This window comes from Penicillium robsamsonii (assembly GCF_028829455.1).
Source record: "Penicillium robsamsonii strain IBT 29466 chromosome Unknown utg000003l_segment0_segment0, whole genome shotgun sequence".
NCBI classification, from domain to species: domain Eukaryota; kingdom Fungi; phylum Ascomycota; class Eurotiomycetes; order Eurotiales; family Aspergillaceae; genus Penicillium; species Penicillium robsamsonii.
Genome location: NW_026643221.1, coordinates 7,027,241 through 7,041,964, shown reverse-complemented (window position 1 = coordinate 7,041,964; position 14,724 = coordinate 7,027,241). Strand labels below are relative to the sequence as shown.

General features: G+C 48.4%; 5 protein-coding genes across 5 annotated transcripts; 3 read left to right on the top strand and 2 right to left on the bottom strand.

Annotated features, from left to right (window-relative positions):
- Positions 1 to 52: 52 nt before the first annotated feature.
- On the top strand, positions 53 to 4,180 carry N7447_007432 (putative cytosolic regulator Pianissimo; the record flags this gene model as incomplete). The annotated part of the gene is made up of 4 exons (XM_057231694.1): positions 53 to 1,810; positions 1,868 to 3,706; positions 3,758 to 3,918; positions 3,979 to 4,180. The coding sequence occupies 4 exons, from the start codon at positions 53 to 55 to the stop codon at positions 4,178 to 4,180; spliced, it is 3,960 nt and encodes a 1,319-aa protein (XP_057086784.1).
- A 511-nt stretch (positions 4,181 to 4,691) lies between these two features.
- On the bottom strand, positions 4,692 to 5,838 carry N7447_007431 (alpha/beta hydrolase; the record flags this gene model as incomplete). The annotated part of the gene is made up of 2 exons (XM_057231693.1): positions 4,692 to 5,379; positions 5,444 to 5,838. Coding segments are annotated over 2 exons (1,083 nt in total), but the record flags the coding sequence as incomplete, so codon positions are not given.
- Positions 5,839 to 8,001: 2,163 nt separating this feature from the next.
- N7447_007430 (Zn(II)2Cys6 transcription factor) lies at positions 8,002 to 9,744 on the top strand (the record flags this gene model as incomplete). Its single annotated transcript, XM_057231692.1, has 2 exons — positions 8,002 to 8,054; positions 8,106 to 9,744. 2 exons carry the CDS (start codon positions 8,002 to 8,004, stop codon positions 9,742 to 9,744), a joined length of 1,692 nt encoding a protein of 563 aa, XP_057086782.1.
- A 382-nt stretch (positions 9,745 to 10,126) lies between these two features.
- Positions 10,127 to 11,747, top strand: N7447_007429 (uncharacterized protein; the record flags this gene model as incomplete). Its single annotated transcript, XM_057231691.1, has 3 exons — positions 10,127 to 10,312; positions 10,375 to 10,456; positions 10,519 to 11,747. 3 exons carry the CDS (start codon positions 10,127 to 10,129, stop codon positions 11,745 to 11,747), a joined length of 1,497 nt encoding a protein of 498 aa, XP_057086781.1.
- A 653-nt stretch (positions 11,748 to 12,400) lies between these two features.
- N7447_007428 (fungal specific transcription factor domain-containing protein) lies at positions 12,401 to 14,551 on the bottom strand (the record flags this gene model as incomplete). Its single annotated transcript, XM_057231690.1, has 5 exons — positions 12,401 to 13,013; positions 13,133 to 13,279; positions 13,349 to 13,806; positions 13,867 to 14,472; positions 14,519 to 14,551. 5 exons carry the CDS (start codon positions 14,549 to 14,551, stop codon positions 12,401 to 12,403), a joined length of 1,857 nt encoding a protein of 618 aa, XP_057086780.1.
- Between the last annotated feature and the right edge of the window lie 173 nt (positions 14,552 to 14,724).

The window sequence follows — 14,724 nt, the reverse complement described above, 5'->3', positions numbered from 1 at the left end:
CAGAACACCTGCGATAGATGATAGCGAAGCCAGCAAGGCTAGATGGAGCTCTATGGCTTCCGGGCACAACTCAGCATACTCCGCGTCGACTCAGCATCGCGCACTGGGTGATGGACGCTCCTCGCTCAGCCAGGATGGCTCCGCCGATGGGAGCTGGCAGGATGGTATCTCAAGGATTGGGAGGAACAGGCGGTCCGAGTCTGGAGGGAGCAGCAACATGGGCGGACGAGGAGGATCATTGGTACCCTCATTAGCTCCCTCGTTGGCACCCTCCATTGGTGGACCAGGTAGTTTTAGCGCGGAGCTCAAAAGCTCGACTTCACGCAGTGTCACGCCCCGACCGGACGGCCAATACAATAGACGCGCCAGCAAATCGACTGGCGAGGAATATTTTCACACAACCGAGGAACGACAGGCTGTCCTTCGAGACAGGATCGCGAAGGAACTGAAGATCAAGAGTGGAACCGAGAATATGCTGGAGGCGCTGCTATCAAAACCACCAAAACAAACCAAAGAGCAGCGTCTCAAGGTGGAATCAGAATTGAGCTCATCGAACCGCAAGCTGGTCGAATTGCAGCATGAGCTGGAAGAAGAAATATTACGTGCGCAGGCGCCGGCCTCGACTCCTCCACGCAGCAGCCGCCTTTCTAGCCTCTTCCGAGCTAGTCCCATGCGCTCGCCATCTCGAAACAAGGATGCCATCGGATCGGTCAACGGCGATGGGGAAGAAGGTGGTGACGGTGACGTGGAGTCGCCAACCTACGTCCTCTCGGAAACGCTGCAGGCGTTGGAGATAGAGGGCATGTCTCCTGATTTCTATGTCGAGCGCGCCAACAGCTTGGTTGAATTGTTCAAACGACATCCCACATTGAAGTATGACCTCGCATGGCCTGTTTTTGGCCTACGGGTTCAGGTCATGCTTTTGAGTGATAGTAAAGAGGTGGTAGCTGCGGGCTATCGACTAACACGCTATGCTATCGCTGATCGCAAATCCCTACAAATCATTCGAACGCTCCATACCGATGAGCTCGTGATATTGTCCCTGGTCAAAGAAACCAAGGCAAGCATTGAGAGGGAACAAGCATTGAAGTTTGTGAGAGGCTTCCTGGATGTCAAAGACGGTGTCCGAGAGATATCACGCGCCGTTGCGCGGACTATCGTTGCTGTTGCTGAACATCATGAGGATCGTCTTCGGAACATTTCAATTATGACCGTGGCTGAGATGTTGGTAAAAGATCCAGAACTGGTTGCTTCTGCCGGCGGATTTGCTGCTCTACATGATGCGCTTGCAGAAGGGACGTTCGGGGCCTCAGAGTCTCTGATATCAAGTTTTCTGCATGTTGTGGACACCCCCCGCAGTCGAAAGTTTCTCCAAGGATCTGAACTTGAAGCTGTTCTTACGCCGTTTACGGATTCATTATCCGATACACTACGCAATGGGCGATTAAAGTCTGCAGCGCGCGCCATTTCTGCGATGCTAAAGACCTGGCCCGGGCTGGTTATTCTTGCAAGACATGATTCACAACCGTTGCGTTCACTCCTTGATTCGCTTCATTACAATGATCCCATAGCACGAGACCTCATTATGGAGCTATTGTTCGACGCACTGCGAATAAAACCTCCCTCCTGGTCGTCATCTTTCCTTGCAGGCAGACGACTCACAACTTATGGCAGAGTCTCGAATCTTCGCTCTGATGTTGAAACAAGAGCCAGCCGCGCTTTCAACGACACTAATAGCAACAGATTCGATCTGACTGCTCATTTCTCTACCCTCATATTGGCCGGTTTGGTCGAGGCAGGGCTCCCAAAGGTATGCATTCTTTTTACTTTCTAGGCCTGGCTTACTGCAAGAGCTGACCAAGTGCAGGTTCTCTCCGACGTCATTGAGGACGAATCAGATCTCTCCCTCAGACGTAAAGCAACTCTGCTACTGACGGAGGTTCTCAAGCTCGCCCATCATTCCTTACCCCAAGCCGTCAGCGCAAAACTTCAAGTGCTTCCACACCTACTCCCATCCGCAATCGATTTTGAAACTGAAAACCACGACCTTTCAACTGCAACCATCTTCCAAATCGACAGCATCAATCGGACATTGGCACGCTCTGGTGGATATCCCAGTGGGCAGGGCCGATACAACATGGAGACTGATTTATCGGCCTCCCTGCTTCCCGTTGAGCAAGGGAAAGACAAGATGAGCGCTTCCATGGACGAGACTCAATTCCGCAATGCCATCCTGGAGACTCATGTCCTGAACACCGTCAACTTCAATAAGTGGAAATGGGACATTATTCACCGTCTAGTGGAAGGCCCTCTCACAAATCCAAAAAGAATGGACGAGGCAATCAAAGGCTCCAAGTTCATGAAACGTCTCATTGGGTTTTACCGTCCTTTCAAGTATCGCTTCTCTATTGTTCCAAATACAAAGGCGAATCAACGATATGTTCGAACCGGCTGTGTTCTCATGCGGACTCTCGTTATGACCCCCGAGGGCACCAAGTATTTGGCCGAGAATAAATTCCTTCGCCAGGTCGCAGAATGTCTTGCCCAGCTGGACCGCATGAGTGGGCTAACCTCTGCCTCCCCACTTTTCTCCAAAGAGCAGATGGCTACTACTCTAAGTGGAGGCTACTTTGCGATGCTAGGATCATTGAGTGGCGATGTCAACGGGCTGCTCATGATGGAACGATGGCATATGCTCAACATGTTTTACCACATCATTGAGCTGCGAGATCGGAATGATCTCATTCAGACTTTGTTAGGAAACATGGATTACAGCCGCGAAAGTCATCTCCGGGTCATGCTTTCCAAGGCCCTGACAATTGGTTCCAAAGAAATCCGGATCTTTGCAACGAGACTCCTGCGCAAATATGCCGTTGGGGATCTAGCACTTTCGCCCCACGTGGCGATTGGCAATGCAGAATGGGTGGTCAAACTCCTTGTCACCCAATTGTACGATCCCGAAGTCACGGTCTGCCAAGTTGCTGTGAAAATACTTGAAGAGGCATGCAATCAACGAGATTATCTCGAGTTTGTGGTCAAATGTCGGCCTTCCCTCGATCACCTGGGTGAAATCGGTGCACCGCTACTTCTCCGGTTCCTGTCGACTTCCGTTGGATATCACTATCTGGATGGTCTTGATTACATCACTCAAGAGATGGATGACTGGTTCCTTGGTCGCAATGATAGCTATGTTGGTCTTGTTGAGGCTGCTCTTTCTCGAGCTTACGTCGAGCAACCGCGACGTAACAGCCTTATCCCCGAGGATCTGGTGGACCTCCAGGATATTGGGCTAGTACCACCGCATTTCTACCGAGAACTTGCACGAACTGCCGAGGGGTGTAAGTTGCTGGAACAATCGGGCCATTTTAATGAATTTGCTTGGACAATTCGTGATTTCAGGTTGGATGAAGAAGACAACGAAATGCTTCTGAAAGCTAAAGGATGCCTCTGGGCTGTCGGTAATGTTGGCTCAATGGAGCTTGGTGCACCATTCCTAGATGCTGAGATCATCAAACGGATCGTGCAAATAGCAACTAGTGCAGGGGTTCTCACTATGCGAGGCACCGCCTTCTTCGTTTTGGGCTTGATCTCTCGTAGTCGACACGGACTCCAAGTCCTGCGGGGGTTGGGCTGGGATTCCGGTGTCGACCAAAAGGGAGATTCACTGGGACTCTGCCTTCCTACCGATTTCCGAAAGTTGTTCTTGGTGAGTACCTTCTGTCCCTACGCTTTAGTCTCATTATACTCATACATCTAGATTTCCTTCCCTGGCTTTGATCATAGATTGAAGCGAACACCCAAGGAGAAACTCAAGGAAGCCACCACGGACTCTGATCCCGGCAATCAACGGATCTTGAAGTTAATCGTTGATATGGGCAATACCGTGCTCTCCAAACGAGCCGCTTCTGATCTTCACATGTAAGGCTTCTAGTTTTCATCCTGCGACTTCTTGCATTTGCTCATAATTTTCAACTACAGCCTCAAATCCAAACAACCCGAGCGATTCCACCAAACTCATCTCTTCCGCAAGACCCTATGCATCCTGGAGAGTCACCATTACAGACTCCCAGCTCGACGTTTCGCCTTGGACTTATTTGACAAGAGTGTCATGCGCCGAATCGTCCTCGATGAAGATTCCGACTCGGAATCGGACTCTTCAGGTACTTCCCAGTCAGAATAAACTCCTTGGTCATTTCCTTTCATTTGAACTTTCATGTCCTGCCAATATACCCTCCTCGTCGGCTGATTGGGTGTTTGGCTTTTTGTATCCCGAGCGACGATTTACGCATATTCATTCTATGACTTCTAAAAAAATCCTGGATGCCTCATAACGCAGTACGTTGGGGCACGAAATTCTCAACCAGATCTCCGAAATAATCTTAGACCTTCAAAATCGGCAATTGGGTGTATCGGATTCCTTGACCGGTGTAGATCAGGGATATACATAATTTTGATCTCGGACGGCGAACAGTGCCAGCCCCTTCCTGTAGTCTCTTTTATATTGTCTTCAGTCTTGAACACTATTGCTTTTCAGGCAACCCACCTATATCGTTATACCAAGGGAGCAGGAGGTACGTATATTACTTTTAGTCAATTACTAATTATGCAAATAGGACCAAGGGCCTCATTTTTCATTATTTCACTGCTACTGGGAAGGCGTCTGATTGGTTGACATCTGGAATATTCGTTGATCACGCCGCGTCGCTCAATTTCTCCTGCATGAACTTCAGTGTGACTACATGTGCCTCCTCTGCCACGGGCAGACCGGCAAACGCAGTAAAACCATGGGTGGCACCAGGGTAGATTTTGACGATAGCCTCACCACCGGCAATGCTCCACTTAGAACTCATCAGGATTGTGTCATCAAGCAATGGATCCTCCGTCCCACAGAGGAAGAGAGCGGGGGGCAATGATCCAACGGAGGAGGCCACAACCAGTGCCTGGAGGTCCTCATATAGAGGGGACACACAAGAACGTTTACGCTCGACCGTGCTCATTCCCGGCACATATGCGCTGTTGAACCGCTCCATGATTTCCAAATTTATCATGAGGGGCTTGGTTGAAGTCGCCACTGTGGGAAGACCGAGGACCAGATCAAATAAGCCATAAGGAAGAACGAGACCCGCTAATTTGTAAGACGGCCGTGACCGCATCAGCTGCAGGGCTGACAGAGCCGCGAGACAGGCACCTGCTGATTCTCCGCCGATAAAGCGGAGGGGGGCGTTGTACACCTCCACCGCATGGTCTACCATGTACTCAGCGGCATCGATGGCATCGTGCATGGCAGCCGGGTAGGTATATTCCGGGGCCAGACGGTATCCGACTGAAATAGCTGTTAGCTGACACTTGTTGGCATATTCTCGGAGAGTGCTATCGGAGCTGTTCAAGATATTAATATTTACGCAGGCTGGGGTAGAAGAACCGACGGGGAAAATAATCTCACTGTCTGTGCGTTGCTAGCACAAAACCGCCGCCATGAAAGTGCAGGAAGACGCCTTTGCTGAGCTTGCCATTATCCGGCTTGTAGATACGGATGGAGATCTCACGGCCAGCATCACGCGAAGGAATAGTGTCATCGAGAGCCTCGGGGAGATAGACGGGTTTGGGTAGCGACGTCTGACCAAGTTCCCGCATCTCACGATATTTTTCGATACCTACTTCCCACCATCGAGGTCCAGTAGTCGTGATATTTTCCAGCAGAGCTGCGGCTTTCTTTGTTGACTCTGTGACATTCTCTGGGTGGAACTTGGAGATGTTAAGGGTGATATCGCTGGTGATCGGCATCGTGAAGGGAGTCTGTAGATCAATGGTGAGCTTTCTGGATGAATCGTGCAAATACTACCAACAAGATTCCTTCAATTTATCTAAATCTCTTTCAGCCCCCAAAGATTCGGAATTATGCGAAGATTGGCTAGTGTGGGGGATCTTCCCAGGCGGCCTCAGCACTGCTGCCTACTAGCAGGGGGCCAGGCCCCAAGGCTATGTCCAGGTTGGTGTTTGTAAACACAACGGCGGACGAATTCGGGCCTTTCCATGCTGGGTTCATGGCAAGTTGTTCTTTATCGAGACGAATATGGAGCCAATATCCGGTGGTCTCATAGGGCGATTTTGAGGTGGCTACATTGTCTAGTTTTATCTATGCGAAATCCCGGTTGACTACGTTTCCCATTGGAAGCCTTAGAACTTGTACCCCTAGCAGATAACGAGACTGGTGGGGATTGCGATATCATTCCCATCATGATCTGCATAGAAGACAGGCATACATATATTGTACAGACTTTAGACCTTAAATCGGCCCACTAACTGCCGGATAAAACAGCTGTCTCAACTTGTGATTGGACAGGGCGTATATGCGATGTTCAGACCCAAAACGCGTCCATGAATTAGCACTTAGTTCAACCACCCACCATGCCACCAATTCGCACCCGATCCTTTAGCAAGTTAGCAGAGCAAGAGGGTAGGATCTTAATTAGCTAGCAAGGCTTTTAAGAATAAAAAGAAATCTCCTCCATTCGTGAATTAGCGCGTCTTTTTAATATACCGCGTATAACTTTATAACGCCGCACTGGTGATCCCTTTCGTCCTGAAACACGCCAATAACCATAAATTGACAGAAATTGAAGAGGAATCTCTTGAAAAATGGATTCTCTCTATGGATTCTCGTGGAGTAGCCCCCGGCCCTCTATGATACGAGAAATGGCGGATCTTCTCGAAAAGCGTGGGACTACCAGTTCTTTCGGTCGGCGAAAATAGGTCTATAACTTTGTGAAATGGTGTCCTCTCCTCTCCCGATTCTCGAAGCGATATAATTACGAGCGCGCGAAATGTGAAGACCCTAAAATCATTAAGGAGTGGTTTGATTTAGTTTAAAAGATAATCCGTTAATTTAGAATCGACTCCGATGATATCTATAACTTTGACGAGACTGCTTTCGCGATAGGATTAATAGCCACAGCGAAGGTTATTACACGAAGTGAATACTACGGTCGGTAACCACTTTTATAACCTAGAAATCATGAATGGGTGACTATAATTAAGTGTATAAAATGCTTCTAGGTGGGCGCTTCCTCGTATGATTTTAAAGGTAAAGTCTTTCGGCCTCCCGGAGAATTAGCGCTTCGAAGTTAGTCCTAACGGCTAGACCGATGAAATTAGATTTTATTAGCTTAAGCTCTTTATTCCTACTTCTTCACGTACGAAGGGGGAGTATCGGCTTTTAATACTCGACGGCCACGGAAGTCATTAACACCTAAATTTAACGAAATTTTACGAGTAAAATAAGGTGATACTAATCTATATGCCAGCGCATTCATTTTATCTTTTATAACTGCCGTTTTGCGGTATTAAAACGCTCGTACGGTCGGATGGTTGAAATGAAAATGCGGAATAGGATCAACCTACGAAGACGTATAGGGATTTTGATGCCTAGATATCTGAATTAGTAACACTTTATACACCGCCCAAATACAGTGTACTATAAATTATTAATACATCAACCTGCCTAGATGAAGCTTTTGGACTTGCAACCACCAGCAATAATGGAGATGCGTGATTTGTATGCAGTCCAAAGGCTTCATTTGTTGGACTTGCAACCGCCAGCAGAATCAGGGTACTTTGATTACTAAGGCATATGTAATAAATAGTAATTCAGGTATTTTAACTTTTCTGCCGTTCTAAATTAAGGCACTCAGGCATAAAATCCCCCTAAAAGGGGGTGTCAAATGTCAGTTACGGCGCCTCTAGGCCCCATATAATTACCTTAGTTTTTATGTGGTCTAGTGGTAAAATATGCTGTATTTTTTCCCACAGGGGGTTTTGAATCATGGCCCCTATACGTCTTCGTAGATCAACCATATTAATTAACTTAACTTCCTCATGCGGGCGGTCAAAGCGCTGCTGATCACAACGTGGACGGGGTGAGTACTTAGTAACCATATCCAACTATAGCCTTGGAGGTATGATTCAAACTTCTATGCCTTCATGAACCTCTCTGCTCCAGGGATGAGCCGCCGTATAGGGGCTGCCAAATCTCGAACCGGGTGCAAAACCTGCAAGTAAGTCTCTGCTACCGTTTTTAGAGTCCATAAGCTCTGACCGCCGACCAGAATCAGAAGAGTCAAATGTGGCGAGGAGAAGCCAAGTTGCCTTCGCTGCTCTAGCACAGGATGGAAATGTGAATATGAGGGTAGTGGGACATTTTCCCGGGCTCCCTCCACACCCGGCCACGCACTGTCATTGTCCCAAAATGCAGCGCGACGAGAACGTCGCGCATTTGCATATTACTTCGAGCATGTGTCCCAACATCTCGCAGGTGGAATGAATGTAGACTTTTGGACCGGGATTGTTCCGCAGATCTGCCGCTGTGAGCCCGCTGTGTGGGATGCAATGATTGCAATTAGCGCATTGTACGAAAATCCACAGCAGTGCGGGGACTTTCATTTTTTGAAGGATCGACGAAATAAGGCACATTTACTCAATCATGCCCAGGAGGAAGCATTGATATGGTACTCGCGATCAATCTCTGGCGTTTCTTCCCAGATCCAGCGAGGCACCGCAGATCCGTACATTGCACTCATCAGCTGCGCACTATTTATCTGCGTGGAGATGATCCAAGGACGCATGGAGAAGGCGTTGGAGCTCTACCGACAGGGTATCAGCTTGATACTTGACCTCCGTGCCCAGGTTGGCCATGGAGGAGTATCTATCAGTAAAGGTGTTCTGTTGGAGCGCAGCATTGCTCCCTTATTCCTACGGCTGGGCACGAGTTCCCTGACTATTTCAGGGACTCAGTTTCCTATTGAACTTTTTACCTTTGTAGAAACAGACATGAGAGCTGGCTTCACGTCTGTCGATTCTGCAAGAACCATTATTTCCGTCCTAGCTGCGGAAGTTATCATCTTTGAGCACGAGGCGAACTTACACCTCAAGGCAGTTGGTGCAGATTCCGCTGTAAGCCCAGAAATGGTCGCGAAAAAAGAAGCACTCCGAGCCCGTCTCGCTGAATGGCATTTGGAATACACCAATATTTGCCAAAACAACAGCTCCGTACCCACTGTCTCCATATACCCAGAGCCTATACTGCTCACATATCATGCTGCTGCTTTGATTCATGTGACAGGATGCTTAAGCCAACAAGAAACCGTTTTTGACAACCATTTTGCAGACTTTGTTACTATCGTCGAACAATCTAAGTTGATTCTCGATGCTTCGGCAGGTCCAAATGGTGCCCAACCACCATTCACCTTTGAGATGAGTGTGGGTGTCCCTCTCGCTATGACTGTTTTGAAATGTCGTGACCCAACCTTGCGGAGAAGGGCTTTGGACCAATTGCGACTAGCGCCTCCGATACAAGGATTTTTCAAATGCGCCCCCGTGGCTCTTTTGTCGGAAATGTTGATGAAGCTGGAAGAGGGCTACAGCCTTGCCTTAAGGCAAGAAACCACAGTGGCACTTTCTCACAAAGTTCTCCCCAAGAATGTTTTGATTGGTCTACCAGCCGCCATAATAACCCACGAGACAATCGGGTCACAAGCAGCACTCATCCCTGAAGAGGCTCGTGTACATGACTACGGTATCTTCAGACCGAATGAGTGGCAACCTTCGTGGATCACCGAGGAAGATCTCGCACCATTTCCGCATGGTCCAAACCAACTATATCTGGGATTTTCAAGAAATCAATACGACCAGGAAAGCAGCAGCTGGCGGCCGATTTTTCAATGCATACCGTTAGAGGCTAGTTTTTGAAGGATCTTTCACATCTCTCATGTCTCTCATGTCTCTTTCGAGTAGGGGTCACAATACCGCGTATACATTCAGAATCAATTTCTCTTCATAATAAAAAGAGAACTCTTGAAACAGGTTCGTTGCGTATTATCTTTTTGTATAGTCACAGCCCTGGAGATAGCTTATCTATTGCGGAGAGATAACATTTCCACGTGGTAGGTGCATGGATCCATGGATGCAAAGCGCTTGACCATCGTCGAATCCGGACTAGCGTATTTTGTTCGCCGACGGGATGCCCCGCCTCTTCAGTCGATAACGATGCCGACGGCGGTGCCCCTCTTAACAGCTTAATACGAAATGGATCGAATTTCATTGAACAACTCTTTCAATTTGATTCTTCAATATGGCTGAGCAATTGAATATTGACTTGGATCTCATTGTGCTGAACTGTACTTTGGCCACTGTTGAAGAAGTTGTACAATGTGACATTGGTGTCAAAGACGAGAAGATTCACTCAATTGTTCCCCAAGGAACGTTGGCTGGCTCAAAGGCCAAAACGATCATTGACGCCAAGGGAGCTCTGGTTACGGTTGGTTTTATTTTTCACCCCTCACGAGTGAACTCATGACCATGTGCTAATTTTCTTTCAAGCCAGGAGGGATTGATGCCCATGTTCACCTTCAAGAACCGCCTCTGTTTGGGCTCGGCTCTACTGCAGACAACTTTGAGTCTGGTTAGTCTCCCAATATTCATAGCCGGTGATTGACATGTTCATTAAATTGACACATCTCCTAGGCACCCGTGCCGCGATTGCGGGAGGTACAACCACCATTGTAGCTTTTGCACCTCAACGGAAGCATGAAGATAGTGTTCTTGCAACCTTAGCTAGCGCTCATGAACGTGCCCAGGACCAATGCTACAGCGACTACTCATTCCATCTCATCATCTCCAACCCATGCGCAAAGACGCTGGCGGAATTCCCAGCCTTCCGAGAGTTGGGCATCTCATCAGTCAAGATATACATGACCTACGAAGCTTTGCGTCTCAACGACGAGCAATTCTTGGATGTCTTGTTTCAATCCCGTCTACACAAGGTCACAACTCTAGTACATGCAGAGAACGACTCTGTGATTTCGTGGATGACCAAGAAACTACATGAGCGTAAACTATACGCACCAAAGTACCATACGGCTTCTCATCCCGCAGTTGCCGAGATTGAGGCCAGCTACCGTGCCATCTGTCTTTCCGAGTTTATTGACACACCCATATTAATCGTCCATGTTTCTAATCCTCGAGCCGTCGAGAACATTCGACAAGCCCAGGCAAACGGGCTTCCAATTTATGCTGAAACATGCCCTCAATATCTGTTCCTCAGCAACGAAAACGTGGATCTGACTGGGCTTGAAGGGGCAAAGTGTATTTGTAGTCCACCGCTGCGCAACAAATCCGACCATGAGGCTATTTGGGCCGGTCTTGAGGACGGAACGTTTACCATTCTCTCGTCGGACCACTCCCCGTTCAATTTCAATGACTCAACCTCTGGAAAGGCATCGAGTGTGACCGCAGAGCACCCCGATGGCCAGTTCCACTTAGTTCCCAACGGATTCTCTGGCGTCGAGACTCGAATGCCATTGGTCCTTTCGGCTGATCGACTTAAGATACAAAGATACGTGGAGCTGACATCAACCAACCCCGCCAAATTGTATGGCATGTATCCGAAGAAAGGCGCTCTTATCCCCTCGGTCAGTGATGCCGACTTTGTCATCTGGTACCCCGAGGGTAGTCTTGATATGACTGTTACCAACGACATCCTTCATCATAACGTCGACTACACCCCATTCGAGGGACACAAAGTAAAGCAGTGGCCGCGCTACACTGTGCTTCGTGGGCAAGTGGTTTGGGACAGGGATGATGGAGGCATCGTAGGTGCTCGAGGTTTTGGTCAGTTTTTGCATCGCACAGAAAGCAAGTTGGCGGGCAGTAGGAGTGAGGGGTCTTGGGACGTTGAGACTGCGTGGGTTTAATAAATAGAAATAGACATCTTTAACAACCCAGGAAAGAATTCCTCGCATACTAGGCCAAATCTGACTTTGATCCAGACACACTTGGACAGTACATGATTCTCTTGCATTCTGAAGCTTAAAGCCCTGTGTTTGTTCCCTTAAACTTAGCTTCAAGGCCCGGTCTTTTCTTTGACCGGCTTCGCGATCAGAGTGGTTGGGCCGTCGGTGAGTACAATAGGTTTTTGGGCCCATCGCGCCAACCGGGCTTTTCGCCGGTAGGTTACCCAGCTGCCATGAATCAACCTCTATACATATATGTGGTCTTTTTAACGTCTAGGAATAACTACCAAAGGTGACCCACTAAGAATGTTAGAGGATAGTTAGCGCTTATATTCTAAAAGACCCCAGAAAAGACCTTCAAAAAAGGCCGATAGAAATATGATAACGAAGTGGTACTTACAGTAGCACTAGACTTTCTCTACGGGATGTATGAGTGATTTAGATATTATAGGCGTTTTGGAGTAGGGCATATATCTGGACCCAAAAACTTGCCGTAGGTGAGGATCTCCGATGGTGACCTTAGTAAAATATAATCAATGCATGGTATTATGAAAGATACTTGTAAGATTGAAGCATCAGTGGCTTTTACTAGCGATTCTCATCTACAAAAAGGCTCATGTTGATGTATCAACAGTGTGAGAAGCAGCCGCGACATTGACCAAGTTTTTCCAAAAGATGCCATCAACTCGAATGGCCGCAAAACGAAGAAGTGGCCAAGACGGAGCGCGCGTACGCAATGTTTGTCTCCAAACAGCCAAGAGCTTTTGGTCATTAATCATCATATGCGGCTCTCTATGCTGGAAACACAACATGAAACTGAATTGCCCTGGATAAGAGAAGCATGATCTCGTGTAAGTCGGCCAGAAGACTGATTGATGTCTAGCATCGAGGCTGTAGATGAAACGAGTCACGGCGCGGATCAAGCCTCGCGATGCGTCTAGGATGGCGGCAACCGATGGTTGAAGGTGGTCTAGCGGTATTTTGTCGTCGAGAATTGGCCGTAAAAGGGCGCGGAAGAGCAGGATTTGAACTGTAAAGTATGAGATGTGCAAGCTACCGCGGGTATCGACTGGTTCTTCCTCGGTTTCCGAGTGTGTCTGCGTTGGTGCTGGCATCTGGAGTGACTCTGGCAGCGCACCGATCCACTGATGTAGTTGCTGGCGAAACACCCGAGCCTGATCTATCAAGCTATTCAAAGGCTGTTGTTGGTAGACAGAGTGGAGAGAGCTGATGGTGCCGATTAGTGGACGTTGGTAGAAGGACTCGGGGATGTCTTTGATAGAGACGGCTATGTAACGCGGCACGAATGACTAGAATGGGGAAAGGAATAAAGGGGTTGAACTCACAAGAAAGTCCGGCACAAATTGTTGGCAATGATCGTGAGTGAACTAAGATGCATAAAGTAATCCGGACAAACATCACCCACCCCAAGCCCAGCTCCAGGATTCAAGTTGACTTCAAAGTCAGCCAGGGTGAGAGGGGTCACATTCCAGCTATCATAGGAAATTATTGACTGCCGTCCATGAGTGATGGCTCGCCAGCTGTGTTCGACAAGAACACACCACCACAGGCGTCGCCGGAGGCGAATCTCCCAGGTGGGTAGATCCCAACCTATAGGGTTCATATTCAAACCCAAAGACTGAGCAATAGCTAACGTTGAGCTTGCTAAAACCCACGCCGAAGGATTCTCTGCGGAAGCCGGATCGAAAGGGTCGAAGTTGAGGAGTAAAAGAGAAGTCTGGATTGTTGATAGGCGTGGGAAGTGCATCTCTCTCTGCAAACAGGCATATGATATGCCCCACAGGTCATCCGTGGATGGTTTGGTATAGCCGCTGTCAACGCAAAGAACGTCATCCCATGCTGTGAATTGTAGTGAAAGTGCGTATATCGCAGCAAGAAGCCCAACTGAGGCATTTTTCACGAAGGCTTCGATGTCTCGAAAAACGAAGGACCGAGAAAGAACCGGGAGTGCATGAAAGATGTACCGAAAATACCTTTGAACCATTAGCAGGGGAACCCGCTATTGGGGGGCACATGGTAGCTACAGCTTCACTAGTCCGATTCCCATCTCTGGACTCACGAGATTGTCGAGTTGGATTCTTGGAGTGCATTTGCCTTGGTCGAATAAGCACTTTTCGACGGCTTGCAAAGACCGAGATACTGTTTGGCTATGGTTTTGCAGAAAGTAAACAGGCACGGCTCCGGCCAAGCTCGTCCCCTGTTGGGCTTCGGGAGGAACTGTATTGTCGGATTCGGGGCCAGCAGCTGTATTGGATGCCATTCTGTAGATAAGCCGGAAGAACTTCACTTCACCTGATTCGTCGTACGGATAATTTCGCAGGAGGAACGGGTCGGACTCGCCCGAGAACCCAAAAAGTTGAGAGGAAAAGTCGGGCTTTTGATCGAATGTCAACTCTTCCAAGCCTTCAGGCTGGCTAGAATGTGACCATGATGGACTATTATCAGCAGTATTGAGACCAAGGCGGCCAGTTGAGTCAATAGGCAGGATTTCCGAGATGCTTTCTCGCCCAAAAGTGTCAAGCATGTCCTGGAGATCATTATTGTTGAACGTGGGCCAGCCAACGCCGTCATCGCGAGGCCAGCCAGTTGCAATCAGGGGGCTGTCGAGGAGTGATTCGTTGGGCACACCATGGATGTCAGATAGAAAATGATCATCTACAGCGAACTGTTAGCTATTAGCAAAGGTTTTTGCGTGGATCTTAGTGCAATACCTGTGCCTGGAAGTAGTTGAGATTGACTTCCATCCTGAGATGGTGGAACAATGGAAGGCGTCTGTGCGTCGATAGATGTACGGGGGACTATGCCACCGGCAATAGATCCCGAGAACCCGTCAGGTCGAGGGGATTGCGACAGTGTGCCCAAGTCTTGAGCTTGTTTCTTGCTGGGCTTACGATTCGGCTTTTCCACAAACGTGCAA